This window comes from Neovison vison, chromosome 12 (assembly GCF_020171115.1).
Source record: "Neovison vison isolate M4711 chromosome 12, ASM_NN_V1, whole genome shotgun sequence".
NCBI lineage: Eukaryota > Metazoa > Chordata > Mammalia > Carnivora > Mustelidae > Neogale > Neogale vison.
The window spans coordinates 115,829-131,086 of NC_058102.1; the positions used below are offsets into that span (position 1 = coordinate 115,829).

The window sequence follows — 15,258 nt, forward strand, 5'->3', positions numbered from 1 at the left end:
GCCCCTGGGCTGTGAAAACTTCAGTTTTCTGTGTTTTTTTTTTTTTTATTAAAAAAAGCTAGAAATATAAACAGAAACTTGTGAGTGACGTGGATGGAGCTTAGTCCAGACTCCAAACCCTAGGTTTAAAAACGTCCCAGGGCCCCCCCACCCCACAGATCATTGCTGAGTGTGAGGAGTCACAGTAAGGGGGGCTGGGGTGTCCTCTGGGGTCTTTGCCTCTCCCCAGGGCCTGCGGTGGCCTGACTCTAGGGGTCCTCTATGATCCCCCCAGAAGCCCAAGGTTGGGGGGGGCATTGCCTCCAAGGGCCCCTGGGAGCCTGTCGCAGCAGCAGAGCTTCACCAGGGAGGCGGCTCTGGAAGGACAGGCTGGGCAAACAGCAGGTCCTAGGGTGCCTCTGACTTTCTTTGGAAGTGGGGATGTGCTTCCATGGCGCACACCCATACGCGCACCCCCGCACACACTGCTGGAGACCCCCCAGGTCCGGAGTGGCCCCGGGACCGCGCTCCAATCAGGCACACACAGGGCTCCCATGCACTCAGCCGCACCCAGAGCTTCACGCGCTCGCTCATGTGCGCACACACAGGGCAGGAACAGGAGACTTTGGGGTCTGAGGCAGGGAGGCTTCTCTGCTGTGGTTGCCCAACAGTGTGGGGAGGAGGCTAGACCCCTCCTGGGAAGGGGCCACGTGAGGGACTTGGCTGGGGGGCGGATGCCAGGGCTCTGCCCCTCCCCAGGGCAAAGGTCACCCAGGTCACCTGACCTTGCTAGTGCCCAGCAGGACTCTGCTGCCTGCCGCCCCTCCTCGCAGCACCTGAAGGGTCGGTGGGGCACACTATAGCTCAGCGATGGGAGAGGGCCGAGCCGTGGGCCCCAGGGCGGGCTACTAGGACCCTGGCCAACCCCAGACCAGCTGGAGCGTCCCCCGCCCCACGTGGGGTGGCAGTGGCAGTGAGGGGCCAGAGATGGAAGACTGGGCAGCAGCAGCGGAACCAGTGGGGGGCTGTAGGGGAGGGGAAGGGAAGCTATTAAGGACAGAGATATTTGTTCCTTTTCTCGTTCCAAATATAGGGTGGATTAAAATATGCAAAACAGGGGGGCTCCTAGGCCCCCAACCGAGAACCCCAAGTCTCCCCCCTCCCCCCGAGTCACCAAGGTGTGTCCTGACCTCGCATGCTGGACTAGGTCCCCCCCTCTGGGAAAGTAGCCACCAGAAGCTGTGCGGGAGATGGTCAGGCCGGAGCACCCCACCCCCAACCCTCTCCCGCTCCAGCCCCCCTGGCCCTCGCCCTTCCTGACCGTGTGCTGGGTGGGACTCGCCGGCCGGGGAGGGCACTAAGCAATGTACAGGGCAAGTCTCCGAGCAACAGCAAACAGGACGATTCATGCAACATTCCTGGCCCGGGCGCCGTTGTGGGGGGCGGGCCGAGCCCGCGGCCCGGGGGTCGGGGTGGGGGGCCCTGCCGGCAGGGCGCGGCTGGGGCGTGGGGAGGGGGCGTCAGCTGCCGTCCAGCTGCCTGAGCGCGCGCTCGATGTTCATGCGGTGGCCCACGCGCGTGACGCCCAGCTCCACGAAGTCGTCCTTGGTGAGCGCCGGCAGGTGCGCGCCCTCGATTTCGTGGTCCTCGAAGCGGTCGCGGTGCTCGCCCAGGTGGATGCTCTCCAGCCAGTCGCCCACGTCGAACTTGCTCCAGAGCTGCAGCGGCTTTTGTTGGAAGGGCCGGCGCGGGCCGGGGGCCCCGGGGCCGGGGCCGGGGCCGGGCGCTGGCGAGGGCAGCGGCGACGGCGAGGGCGAGCGGCTGCGTGCGCTCACGCTGCGCACCACAAAACGCACCTCCTTCGGCTCGTGCGGGATGGAGAGGCTGGACGACTTGAGGATGGTGGGAGGTGTGAGGCCGAAGGGCCGCCCCGCGCCCCCCGCGCCCGCCCCCAGCCCCTCCACCCGCTCCAGCGACGCGGGCTTCACTGGGCTCGGGGCGCGGCGCGCCACGGGGTAGCGGCCGCCGGGCCGCACCGGGTAGGAGGCCCCGCCGCCCGGGCCCCCGGGGCTGCGCTGCGCTGAGATGGAGCTCAGCTCACCGAGGCTGCTGAAGAGCCTGCGGAGGGAGAGGGGGTCAAGGCCAGGTGAAGGGCGCCAGGAGACGCGGGGGCAGGCGGAGGGGGCGCGGCTGGCGGCCCGGAGGCCGCTGGGGGCGGAGCTTGGGGCTGGGGGCGGAGCTTGGGGCTGGGGGCAGGGGCGGGGCACCAGGAGACGCGGGGGCAGGCGGAGGGGAGCGCGGCAGGCGGCTCGGGACGTGGGGAGCCTGGGGGCGGGGCCTGGGGCGGGGCTCGGAGTGGGCGCCAGGAGACGCGGGGGCAGATGGAGCGGGGCGCGGCCCGCGGCCGGGAGGACGCTGGGGGCGGAGCTTGGGGCTCGGTAGCCTTAGGGCCACCGGAAAAGAGGTGGGATCCGAGGATTACGACGGCCATTCTGTCTGGCCCCCAGGGTCAGAGCCAGGGCCCTGCTGGGGGAGAAGGGGACTCGATTGAATGGAATATAAAGAGTAAAACCAATCCCCTTTCGGAGCCCAGCGGAGGAAAGGCAGCCTTTCGCGGCAAAGGGAAGACCGCCCCAACCCTGACAGCCTCCCACACTGGCCCTGGGCACTGCCCCATCCACCCGTGCCCTGGAGGGGAAGACTGTGGCACTACCCCTCACCACTCCCACACACAGCTCTGCGCCCCTGAGGAAACCCAGAGGAACCTGGGCGGGCTTCAGGGATGGCGGAGTCGTGATGACGCCTGATTGTGGCACAGACTGACCCAGGCCATGAGTCAGAGACAGACCCCAGGCAGCGTTCGTGCCCACGCAGAGCAGCCGCGTGTGCAGGACAGGTGTGAGGCAGCGACACACCCATGACACGCGGCCTCCCTGCACAGGACAGCACACTGCAGCGGCAGGAACACCCACACGTGTCACAGACATGCAGCAGTGTGGCAGGAATGGCAGTGGACTGCTTGTGAGAGACGCAAGTATGTGCAGACACACACACACACACACACACACACAGCGCCTCCCTACCCAACATCAGCTGACGGGACCCCAGACCTGCAGCCCCTCCCCAGCATGGCCGCTCCCCAGTGGGAGGCCGACCTGGGAGGACCTCCGGAGAGTCCCACTCCCTCGTCCCTCCCCCTTCCTTTCCGTTCTCCGCCCCAGTTGCGCCCGGGGAAGCCCGGGGAGGGGGCTGTCCGTGGGACAGAAGCCCCACGAAGCCGAGCAGAGCGGAGAGCAGGGCGCCCGGGACAGCGCGCGGACAGCGGAGAGCAGGGCGCCCGGGACAGCGCACGGACAGTGAGAGGCATGGGATGGGCATGCTCACTTACACAGCCGGCGCTCGGGACCACCGCGCAGCTAGACAGAGCAGCCACATGCAGATGGGCAGGAGAGAGCAATGAGAGAGAGTGTTAGCAGCCAGGGCCGCAAGGCAGGCACATGGCCCCCAGTCACAGCTACAGTGTGCCAGCCAGGTGCAGGGCTCCCTGGCCAGACACCCACGGGAGGAGGGACTCGGGTGTGGTGGGAGGAAGGCACCCTGGAGCCACTCGGGAAAGGGAACTGCAGGCCAGACCTGGGCGGATCTGGGTGGATCCCTGGTCTAGCTGTGGGACCTATTTTCGAGTTTATGACGGGCAGATCAGAACGGTGCCCATCCACTGGCTTTACTTGGAACACTGTGAGGCGATGCTTCCTGTTCCCTTGCACTCTCTGCGGTCTGACCGGCCTCTCTCCAGCTGCCATCCCACCGCCCTCTCCCTGCCCCTGCCTAAGCCAGGCGAAGGACCCTCCTCTGGGTTCTCCCCGCTTTGTGCAATCCTGCCTGGTGCCGGTCCCATAGGGCTCAGGGCACCCTCAGCACCCTCCTCCCCTTCATGTGGGCTTTGTCTTTTCCTCTCGCACCTGCGCAAGGTCAGCCTCTCCCTGGAGATCCAGCTCTGTCTCTCCCACTCCTCCTCGATTCCAATTTCCAACCTCCCTCACCTTCCTCTGGCTTCTCTCCTCAGCCTCCGTCCCCAGCCTCCTCCCAGACCCACAGCAGAGCCTCTAGACCAGGCCTCACACACACCCGACTCCTAAGGGGTCGGATGGATCCCTATCCATCCATATCCTAAGGACACCTGGGGTGCTCTCAGGGGACAGGCACCAACCAGAAGAAATCCTCCCTACTCCCACCACACCTGTCCTCCCTGGCACCACCTAGGCTTTGGGGCACAGTAGGGCAGCAGTGAAGGGGAAGGGGGAGGATTCCCAGGGAGATGTTGCAGCAGGTGGTGGTGGTTGTTGGAGGCGGGGTGGGGGGGCAGTGCTGGGTAAGATGCTGAGGGAATGGTGCCCAGGACAGCCCCACTAGAGCCCTCACAGTGACCCCAGCCCAAAGCCCTGCATCTCAGGAGGAAACCCTGCCTAGCCCTGTCCCAAGGGCTGGGTTTCAGTGGAACCATGTGGGTGTGCCTGGAGCCAAGGGTCGACAGAAGCATACTGACAAGTCGGCAGGACCACAGCCTAGCTGGGAAGGCAGAGAACAGGGTGGGTGCTGGGTAGTGCAACGGAGAGGCTTGGCCTGAGCCCAGAGCAGAGTCTGGGTTCCAGGAGGCCTTTCTGGACAGTGCTGGAGCCTCCCTGCCTGGCGGAGGAGGCAGCTGGCTCTAGTAGCACCCACAAAGACCCCCTGAGGAGAGGTGCTGGGGGCAAGAAGATGAGCCCCTGCCAGAGAAGACGGCTGATGCCAGGAGGTGCCCTGGTCCACCAGGCTGGGAGTAGGGAGAGACAGCCAGTCCCAAAGGTGCCCCGGCACGCTGGACGTGGGAGGACACCTAGAAGAAGAGCCTAGGAAGGAAGGCTGGGCGCTCCCAAGGCCCCCGGACACAGCAGGGCGTGGCCGAGGGGTCCCCATGGCCCCAGTGCCTGCTCCTCGCCCCCTTCCTTTTGGGGAACAGGGAACAGCCCGCATCGTCCCCTGGACAGGAATTCCAGCAGTGTCCATAGCCAAGTTTCCATGCCCTTCTGCACACCCAACACTGTCCATCACTGCTCCCAGCTGTCTGATCACACCACCCCCCACCCCAGCCAGGCCCAACCATGGCATGGACACATCACAGCACCCACCAGCCTCCCAGAGGGCTTCTGGGCTGCCCACCCTCTAACAACCGGTACCTCACCAGGCACCCCTGAATGCTGCCGGCAGCCTCCTCCAGACGGCTCAGCAAGGCTCCATGCCCCGGGCATCTCTTCCACCAACATCTGAGTGTGGTACTGTCTCACTGCCTCAGGACTCTTCAGCCACTGAGGTCTGGCCTTGCCCCCCACCCCCCCACACACACCCCTGTAGTTACCAAAGGAGTACCAGGACCCCTTGCTGACCTTTCTTCCACCCCTTCCTTCCTAGATGGGTCTTGTGGGTTCTCCTTTTGTTTCCCACTTTCCTCTGGGCGGTGTGGTCCATTCCCCGTTAGCTGGGGCTACCTGAGAGACCCAGCTAAGCTCAGAGCCAGATCTCCACGGGGACCACCAAACACACTCTCCCTTGACCCAGTCCTCCCCGCATCAGGGACCAGGGAGCCACCATCGGCTCCTCCTTCTTTTCACCTGGAGGGCTCCTAGCTTTGACCCAGGTCCTCATCCCCATTCCCACCCCTCAGCCAGCTAAGGGTCCAGTCATTTGATGGTCTCGCTCAGGACCGCTCACCTCATTTCCTAACTGTTCTCCTTGACTCCTAGTCCTTAGCACAAAACCAGGAACACAACTTATACTGAAAAAAATGCCATCAAACAAAAATCATTTGACATATCTCTCCCAGGCTTGACTACCTGTTGGCCCACGGGTGCCAACATATGAGGAAAAGCCAAGCTCCGGTCCTGGCATCTGGCTCCGGCCTTCTGCTGCTGCACTTAACGCAGGGCAGGGCTGGGCCTGGGGACCTCTGGGGTCTGGGAGCCCTGCCCGGGGAGAGGGTGCTCAATAGCAGCACAACCAGACACAGACTTGCAGGCTCCGAGGCGCCCCCTCTCCAGCCAGGCGCCTTCTCACCGCCCACATCCACTCACAGCTGCGACCTCAGCACACTCCCGGTGTCCCTGCATCCCCTCATCCCTCCCAGCAGAGTTCAGGGCTCTTGAAGCCAGGGACCCGCGTGCGTGGGAGCCGCGAGGACAAAGCCGATCCTGGCCCCAGTGCCCCGGCCGTCATGCAACGGTGTCCACCCAATCCCAGGAGAAGCCCAGCAGGCCTTTACCACCTGCCATCACACCGGGTTGGATCCAGATCCCTGCCAATTGTGGTAGAAAAACAGGGCCCACAGAAGGTCACCAGAGTGAGGTTCCTACCCCATGATGGGAGAGTGTGACCCTTATTAGTGACTGTCTGAGACCTGACAGCTGAGAGGCCACAGCACAGAGCACATCAGAGGGCAAAGATGTGTGCAGGACATATACCCCCTGACTTCAGATTTCCAAAGCTATGTCTCCAGGAACGCCTTTCAGTAAAACTCAACGTGGGGGCAGACGGATGTAAAACTGAGAGCTGCAGCAGAACTCGTGTCCCTGAGGAGCTCAGAGCCACCAGGGACTTCAGACCACATGCGGGATTCCAATCCACCCGTGCAGTGTGGAAGACAAACGGAGTTGGGGTGCACACGTGGGCCTCAAAGACCGTGGTGGGGCTCTGAGAAGATGGAGGTTCTGTTTATAACCAGGGCTAGACGTGAAGCTGGAAGCATCAAGCCGGTGGGCAGTCTGGGATTGATGTGCCAGAGGTCCTGGACCTTCCACCTGGAAAGATGGCCCCAGTACAGAAGAGCCAATCGTTTCAAGTTCCTGAGCTTCCAGTCTGTGGCACACAGCGCAGCTTGAGCTGCCGAGAAGATCCAGGGCTGCAGAATGTCTTGGGACTGAATGGCATCGGGGCTGTCAGTGGGGAAGTGAGCGGAAGGGGTGTTTACTGTCCTGGGATGCCCACTGGGTGAAGAGAGGGACAGGCCTGGAGCTGAAATCAGGGGAACCCGGGGACCAAGGCTCAGAGGTGTGACCCCCCAGGTGGCCAAGGCTATTACTCTGGGGCCTCTGCCAGGAATGGTCCTGGGAAGAAGGATGTCAGGACCAGATGTCAGGACTTCCACACTTTGAACACCCCTCTAAGAGACAGTGTCACCGGCAGCTCAGCATGAAACGGGAGGTGAGTGCTAGATTCTGGCCGTAGCCGACCGCAGAGCAAGAGCAGCGAGAGGAAGGCGCCAGGGCCCCCACCAGCCACACAGACTCCACGTGGCCACAGCATCCCCTGCTCGGCCCCCGGCCGGGAGCCAGAAGCCAAGGGTGGGCAGTGGGGCCCGCTCCCCAGGGCTGTGGTTTCACCCAGGTCTGAGGGAGAAAAGAAGTGTGAGCGGGAGCAGAAAGGAGTGCAGGGGGGAGTGGAAACGGGAAGGCAGGGCAGAGGGACGGCCCAGGAGGCGGGACTGATCCGGTGGCACTGTGGGGCCTTGGGCATCAGGGATTTCAGAGAACGCATGCTGTCCGGGATACACGTGACCCGTTAAGATGTCCGTCTAACGAAGGAACACGTGTGCAGAGGGACTACCGCTGTCACCAGAAGGGCTTTCACAACAGAGGCTCCAGACTACGGTGAACAGAGACTCAGGCTTAGGGCCAGACACACACCACCACCTCCTGGCTGCAGCGGACTTGCTCACGCTTCGTTCTCCCGCCTGGATGATGGTGAGTTTACTGCTGTCCCTCCAGCAGAACTGCTGCAGAGGTGGAAAAACGGGACCTGTCGTTTTCTAGGGTAGCAGCTGGCACTCTTTTTTTAAAGTTTATTTATTGAGAGAGAGAGAGAGCAGGGAAAGGGGCCCCGGGAGAACCTCCGGCAGACCCCCCACCGAATGCGGCGTCTGACATGGGGCACGATCCCACAGCCCTGAGATCATGACCTGAGAAGAAGTCAAGAGTCGGATGCCCAAACGACCACGTTCCTGGGGTGCCCCTAGCACCTGGCACTCTTATTTCCCACAAAGGGCCTGGCTGAGCACACACAGTGAGAGCCCGCCATGCTGCAGGCCTGAGCTCTGTGCTTCAAGATGACGCCATGTGTCACCCCCGTCATGTCACAGGAAAGGGCTGACGTTCACAGAAGGGAAGGGGCTGGTTGCAGACTACCAAGCTCAGACGCAGCCAGCTGAGAGGTGGGGTCCAGGGTCCTCTGGCCCCAAGCTGATGCCAGGGAATGAAGCCAGCTGCTGAAGTTGAGAAGGGCCCTTTCACAGGGACCTCTGTTGTTTTAGGTCATCTGGCATCTGGAACCCAAGAACCACCCTCCCTCACTCTCAGCATCTGTCTGCTAGGTGAGGCAAGCCCAAGCCTCGGCTCCCAGGACAGAGATGACTCGGGCCTGGCCAATGGCAGCCTCACTTCTCCCTGACCCCAGTGACTCATTCAGAGGAAAGCAGGGGACCCACGTGAAGCCAGTCAGAGGCTGGAGCTTTGTAAAAAGTACTGAGCAAAAGAGGCTTACTTTCCCGTGGACCCGTGGAGCAGAAGGGATGTGAAGTCTGCAGCGGTGGGCCTTGCCCTTCCCCAGCCCGTGTCCAGAAGAGAAAACAAACCAGCTGGTGCCACCCAGAGCCATGGAACAAGAGATCCTTCCCCAGACGCCCACGGGAGCCGGCAGAGCAGATGACAAGACCCGGCCTCACCTGAGCCTGACCGTGGGGTTCAAGAACCAGTAACCCTGAACCGACCGTGCACCGTCCCTCAGTGGTCTTGGTCTTAAGCCGCCTCCCTAGATCTCACATCACAAAAGACAGTGCTTAATTCAGCCCAGTTCTTTCATCTGTTCAGCAAATGTTTATTGAGGGCCTGCACGGTACCCGGCACGGTGCTGCCCACTTTAAATGGCTTTAATTTGCACTGGGGCCAAGGGACACAGAGGAGTGGAGGGCCTGTCGAGGGAGGAGAAGCAGAGATGAAGACAGGGGCTGGTCGGGGGTGGGGGTTGTCAGGGAGCCACCGCCCTCAGGGGCCAGGTCCTGCAGAGGCCCAGGACCTGGACCGTTCATCCCAAATGGACACCCCTGGCCATGCCTCCTCTCGGGGCATTGTCAACAGTGCCCTGCTGGAAAGAGGGCTTTCACATTCAGCTGGAAGCTGGAAGAGGCCGAGCGGGGAGAGAGCCCCCGAGCAAGCGCCCGAGATGACAGGGGCTGAGGGACAGCATTCCTGGACCACTCAGGAGAGGCGCCGCGAGCTCCCCAAGCCCCAGTTCGCCTTTTGAAGAAGGTAAATCAGACAAGCCTCTGTGAGTAAGACCCGAACCCCTCACTGCTTTGGGAAGTCTGCCTTCCAAGGCCAACAGGAAAGGGCCCGCTAAGCTAGTCTTCAGGGAAGGAGGAGGAGGGGCCAGCTGGTGGCACCCCACACGCTCCCCACAGAGCCAGAAGAGGGAGGCGGGCCTACGGGGCACAGAAGGCAAAGGCAGCTGGAAGAGGGCCAACAAAGGCCAGCCAGGGGATGACCAGCTCTGCCTCAGACCGGCACCAGTGGGCAGGAACCAGCTCTCCCACATAGTTATGGAGCCCACAGGCCCAAGAGGCCCTTTCAGGAGCAGAGCCCTGGGAATGGGGTCCTCAAGGAAGTGTCCAAGGGATCAGCCCAGGGGCTTTGGCGGCTCTCTCTACCAGAGCAGCACCCCAGCCCCTTGCTCAGCCCTTCCCCTCTTGGGTCCCCACCCTGGCTAGGAGGTAGGAAGAGAGGACAGACAGACAGACAGACAGACAGTGGAAGTATGGAGAAAGCGAGAGGGCAGATGGAGGGTGCAGAGGCAGTGTGACTTCCACCAAAGAACGGCTTCCAAATGCACTCTGAAAACCATGCACTGGGCTCTGTTTAAGGGACGCGGAGGCAGAGCGAGAGACAGCAAACAGGAAGCTGGTGGTGTGCCCTAAAAGAAGAGGAATCCGTGTTCCCTAAGCCTCCAGAGGCAGCTCCAGGAGCGGTGGTAGCAGCCATGTGGCCATGGGGGGCGGGGGGCAACCCTTGACAGAGGCTTGGACCAGAACGGACCAGAGAACAACCCTTGACAGCCGAGGCAGCTTTAGTCAGGAGCAAGAGAGTGCCAGCCCACGGGAACCCGCGGCAGGGCGTCTCCAGGAGGGCTGCGGAGGTGTTCACACCCCGCTGGGGCCCCTCCTCGGCGGCCAGCTCCCACTCCCAGCACCACAGGGATGGAGAGAACAGCAGACCTGACCTTTCAGAACCCGAAAGAGACTTCTGTCTCAGACAGATGGCAAGGGCGAACGGAGGACAGAGCGGACAGGAAGGGATGCCACGGACAGGTAAGGGGTGGGATAAAATGGACTGTGGAGGGGGGACAGAGGACAGCGTGGACGCACGAGAGGAAGACCACAGAGGGGCTGTGGACCCGGGACAGGACCCTCCCCACACCGCCCTGCTCACCGAGCTGCCGCGATGGGCGACTTCTTGGCGGGGTCCAGCAGGCCGCCCAGGCCACCAGCCGGCTCTTCCCCCAGGGAGCGCGTGTCTTTGTTCAGCTGCTGCAGGCGGGAGCTGAGCTCACTGATCACAGCTGGTTTGTCATCTTCGGGCCCAGGGAGCCCCCGGCTCTCCACGGGGTCCCCCCACAGCTTGGACCTTCTCTGGAAGAGGTAGCGAGGGCGAGCAGGCCCGGCAGCGGAGGCCAGCCCGGCGGAGGCGGCGTGGTGCTGCTGGGCCATGAGCTCGCTGTCCGAGGACTGCTTCAGCAGCGGGTCCCTGAAGGTCACCGGCCCCTTCCCCAGCGGGGACTTGAGCTTGGGCTTGGGAGGCACTGGTGGCTTCTCGAGTAGAAAAGTGTGTCCGTCGGCGAAGGAGGTGTGGGTGTCGGTGAGCTCCCCGCTCTCCGAGCTCAGAGTGGACATGCTGGACACCGTGGAGATGGTGCTCGTGGTCTCCAGGTGGGGGTCGCTGGAGCTGCGCGTGTCGGCCTCCTCCACCCCTGAGTCAGCCGCAGACTCGGGGGCGGGAGGTGGCTCGCTGCTCGGCTTCCCTGAGGCCGGGCCTGGCACCGTGGTGGGCGAGGGACCTGGGCCAGGAAGTGGGGTGGCCAGCAGGACGCCGTTGGCAAACTCTTCGGGAGGCGGCACCAGCCCAATGCGGGCCAGCTCCTCCCTGGTCTCCTCGTCACTGGAGGACAGCTGGGCAGGCGGCAGGTTCACAGCAAATACCAGCTCCGGCTCCTCCTCGGAGCTGCCCTGGCCTGGCCCGGGGTCGCTGGGCGGGGCGCTGCCAGGGGGCTGAGCCCGGGGGCTAGCCAGGGGCTCCGCCACCACTGCTGACTGCGTGGGGGTGGGGGCCAGCTCTGGGGTGCCCGGACGCTCCTCTTCGGCCGCCAGCCCACTGGGCTCCTGCCCATTGCTGGTGGCGTGCACGACGATGAGGCCGGCTGGCCGCTGCAGGGACGTGTCCAGGACACTGAGGATCATGGACTTCTTGTCCTCCGGCGACTTACGCTCCTCCCGGGGTGCTTTCTCCGGCTCCCTGCGAGCAGGCACAGGAACCCAGGCCGGGCTCCTCGGGGAGAAGGCTGGGGAGGCCAGGGCCCCTCGCTCAGAGTCTCGGGCCTGGACATCCACAAACAGGGGCCCAGGGCGGTCGGCGTCAGGGCTGTGCACCGGCGTGGGAGACCGGGAGGGCGCCTGGGAGGCCAGAGCCCGTTCCCGGGCAGCCAGGGCGAGGGCCAGGGGGGAGCTGGGGTCCAGGGGCTTGCCGGTGAGTGGGTGGATGAAGGTGGAGCCTGAAGGCCCAAGGCTTGGGCCGCCGACCAATGGCTTCAGAGCAGAGACGGGGGAGGGCAGGAGCAGGTCACGGCCGGCGGTGGGGCTGGTCCCCAGAAGGCGCTCATCGATGGAGCGGGAGGGCTGCAGGGAGGGCAGGTCCGCGCTGGGCTGGCTGCCCTCGATGGCTCCCACCGACAGGAACACGGTGGAGCGGCGCCGCTCCTCCAGCCGCCGGTCCTTGCCGGGCCCCGGGCCCCCAAAGGCGAGGCCGGGGCTGTCCGCAAGGCCGTAGTCGAGACCGCTTGGCCGAGGGCCCCGGTGCGTTGGGGAGGGCTCGCGGGCGAAGCTGCCGCCGGTCGGGCCCGGGCTGCCCACGGCCAGGGCCGCGCGCTCCTGGGCGTCTTCTACCTGGAGCTGCTTCACCAACGGGCTCTTGCGGCGCTGAGGCTTGGAGGGCGCGAAGATGCTGGCGCTAAAGGCGCCCAGGTTGGCATAGGGGCTGTCGGGCCCTGGCGGCCGCGGCCGACGCTTGGGACGCTCTGGCGGGGTGGCCGCAGGCGGTGGCCGGGGCACGTCGCCCATCTCCGGCGCGGAATCCTGCAGGATGATCATGGAACGCGCGCGCTTCTGCCGCTCGGGGTAGGGCAGCGGCCCCAGCGGCGCGCCGGGATCATACAGGCCTGCGGCCCCAGCGCCCAGGCGCGCTTCCAAGCCGGGCTTGAAGCTGGAGCGCACTGTGTCGTAGGCGCGGCCCGGAGGGGGCGGCGGCGAGAAGGCAGGGGGCGGCCCCGAGTCGAAGTAGTAGGGGGCGGGTGGGGGCGGCGGCGCGGTCTGCGGCGGGGGCGGGATGCCGCGGCCCTCGCGCACAGGGTCTTGCATCGAAGTGCTCCTCGGGAAGCGTCCCTCCAGCAGGGATGCCAGCTTCTCGTCCTCCCCTGCGGACAGAGTAGGTCCAGTGAGACGAGGCCCTCGCCCTCTGCAGACGGCAGCCGTGGTCCCAGACACAAGGGTTGCAAAGACACCCCCTTGGAAATTGGCGGGAAGCGCTAAGTGGACGGGAAGGACGGAGTCAGGGAGGGCTTGGAGGCTGGGGTTGGAGACCAAAGGGGAGGCGGAGAGCCCAGCGCATGGAATCCGAGGAAGGCCCCCAGCCTGGGCTCCTCTCCCAACACCCAGGCTCTCACCCCAAGCCCCCGGCTGGGTTGGGAGGGCTCTTGGGAAGACTTGGGGAAGGTATTCGTTCTGACACAAGGCCGAGGAGGGCTCCACCGATGGACTGAGAAAGGACTCGGGTATACTGGGTTGGGGCCAAGACCTGCCCAAGCCCCACCACACTGAGAGGGCCCCAACAGCGTCCCCAGTCGTGAAGACAGAGCTGCAGAGAAGAGGCAGGCGGCTGGCTTCCACCCCAGACTGAGCAAGGCCACACCACAACAGTGGAACAAGCAGGGGTTGCTGGGAGTTCCTTGGTGGCGACCAGAGACGGGAGGAAGGGAGAAGGTCAAAAGTTAGGGGGACGCGCTCCCAGAGTAGGAGTGGCAGACTGTGGTCACAGGGGAAGCCGACTGTGGCCACCTGTGCCATGCACCTGGCAGAAAGTCAGCTGGTGCCCAGGTGACAAGGTGCTCTGGGAAGAGGTAAGCCCGGAGACCCTCCACCCCAGAGACCCAGATGGACTGATGAGAGACACCGCCCGGTCACTGTGGTCACCTTAGTGGTTAAATCTCAGTAACGCTGAGTGAAAAGGAAGGAGGAAGAATTAAAACGGCATTGTAGACGACGCACCCCATACACGCTTGAGTTTTACTCCCTATTGCCTGTGTGACCCCAGGCCAGGCCCTGAGCCTCTCTGAAACTCAATTATCTCATGAGCAACACAGTCTTAAAATGACGCCCACTCCGTCTGCCTCGATGTGGCGAGTAAGGCTCTGCGCAAGACTGGAGCTGGAATGCTCAGAGGCCTCACTGGCCTCTGCCGGGCCAGAGCCTGGCAAGACCTCCCAGGTGTACTAATGGACACGGTGTGGACCCCTGTGCTACAGGCGTGTTCCATTAGGCTGCAAGTGTTGGCCGGATCTGAGGAGAGTGGATGAATGGCCCGTCCGTGTGGACACACACGGTGCCTGGCAGAGTGCCTTGGGGATCTACACCCGGCTTCACTCCGTGCTTGGTCACATTTTTATGAACTCGCTACCATGCAGATTGCCTGTTCCCAGCCACCCCCTCCTTTAGCCACTGCTTTGGTTGGCTCAGGCCTCCAACACCAAGCTACTGCCATCTTGTCCTGTACTACAGCTCTTGGGCCGTGGGCCCAGCAGAGATGGGCCTTCCTGGAAAGACCGAGGCTTGAACTCCAGCATTAGGGCTACCGGCTGGTGTTCCTTAACCTCCTGACATGCCAGTTCCCTAACCTCGGGAGGAGTGCTGGCCCCTGTGCTGGGGAGCCAGTGCGGGGGCCATTTAAAGCATGCAGCACAGGACTGAGCACCTAGCAGTGTCCGGCGAGGAGCCTGAGTTCCCCATTCATTGTTACCATTTTTAACCTGCCACCCCCTCCACTGGACACAGACGTTGGGGCCGGGTTCATTGGAGGTCTCCACCCCACTGCACTTACTGTACAGCACGTCAGCCCCCGCTGGGCTCCCCTAAGCAGATCTGCCATGCCGAATTCTAACTTAGGGTGCAGACAAGTCACTTGGCTGGGATGAAACGGGGAACCGGTTCTGTCACCAGCCCAGGTAATCTGGTAACACCTGCCCAACAAACACAGCAAGCATTTCTCCAACATTTACTGTGTGCCAGCTTCAGGGTGCAGAGCCTGTGTCTACCAACAATTCCAGCAGCTGCTGCCTGTCCTGTGCCCGTAGGACAGCCCACTGGGTCAGCCTCAGAGCAGCCTTGAAGGCAGGCACGAGACAGTCCTCAAGTTACTGAAGTTTCAAGGACCAAGTCACGTGCCCATGGCCACAAGGGGGGAAAACCTTGGGAATCGGACACCTCGGCCAACATGTTGGTGACGAGCAGCAGGCCAGGGCCAGGAGACTGAAGATGAAACCCTCTCAGTCACGCATGGAGTCTGCACAGGAGGGTCCAGGAGAAAACCCACCAAGAGGCTCACATCCTACAGGGCAGACACTGAGATCTGGACCCGTGGTGGTCAGTCCCAGCATTGGGCTAGGCTGAGGGACAGGCCATCTGGGCAGAGTGAGGGCAGGTGCAAAACAGCAAAGTCTGGTACACCTGGTAAGAGGAAAATGGAGACAAATGCCTCCCAGATGAAGCAGGAGAGACCTGGGGCCAGTCCACAGGGTCCCAAGGCAATGAAGAGCCCTGTGGGTCAACCAGAGGGACGGAGGGTGATGTCTACTCTGCAGAAAGCCCCCATTGGCCAGGCCTGAGCAGTGGGCTGGCCTGATATCTTACCAGAAGACGGGTAAGGCAGCTGTGTGACC

The 15,258-nt window shown here is 63.3% G+C and overlaps 1 protein-coding gene across 1 annotated transcript in view; it reads right to left on the reverse strand.

Moving 5' to 3' along the window:
• Window positions 1–1,498: 1,498 nt before the first annotated feature.
• Window positions 1,499–15,258, reverse strand: part of SHANK3 (SH3 and multiple ankyrin repeat domains 3) — a 47,880-nt gene continuing 34,120 nt past the window's right edge. Inside the window, exons 21-22 of the mRNA XM_044229404.1 lie at window positions 10,488–12,741; window positions 1,499–2,097 (exon numbers count right to left, since the gene is read on the reverse strand). Of these exons, the coding sequence (XP_044085339.1) occupies window positions 1,500–2,097; window positions 10,488–12,741 (2,852 nt within the window). The 3' untranslated portion in view covers window position 1,499. The remainder of the gene's footprint in view (window positions 2,098–10,487; window positions 12,742–15,258) is intronic.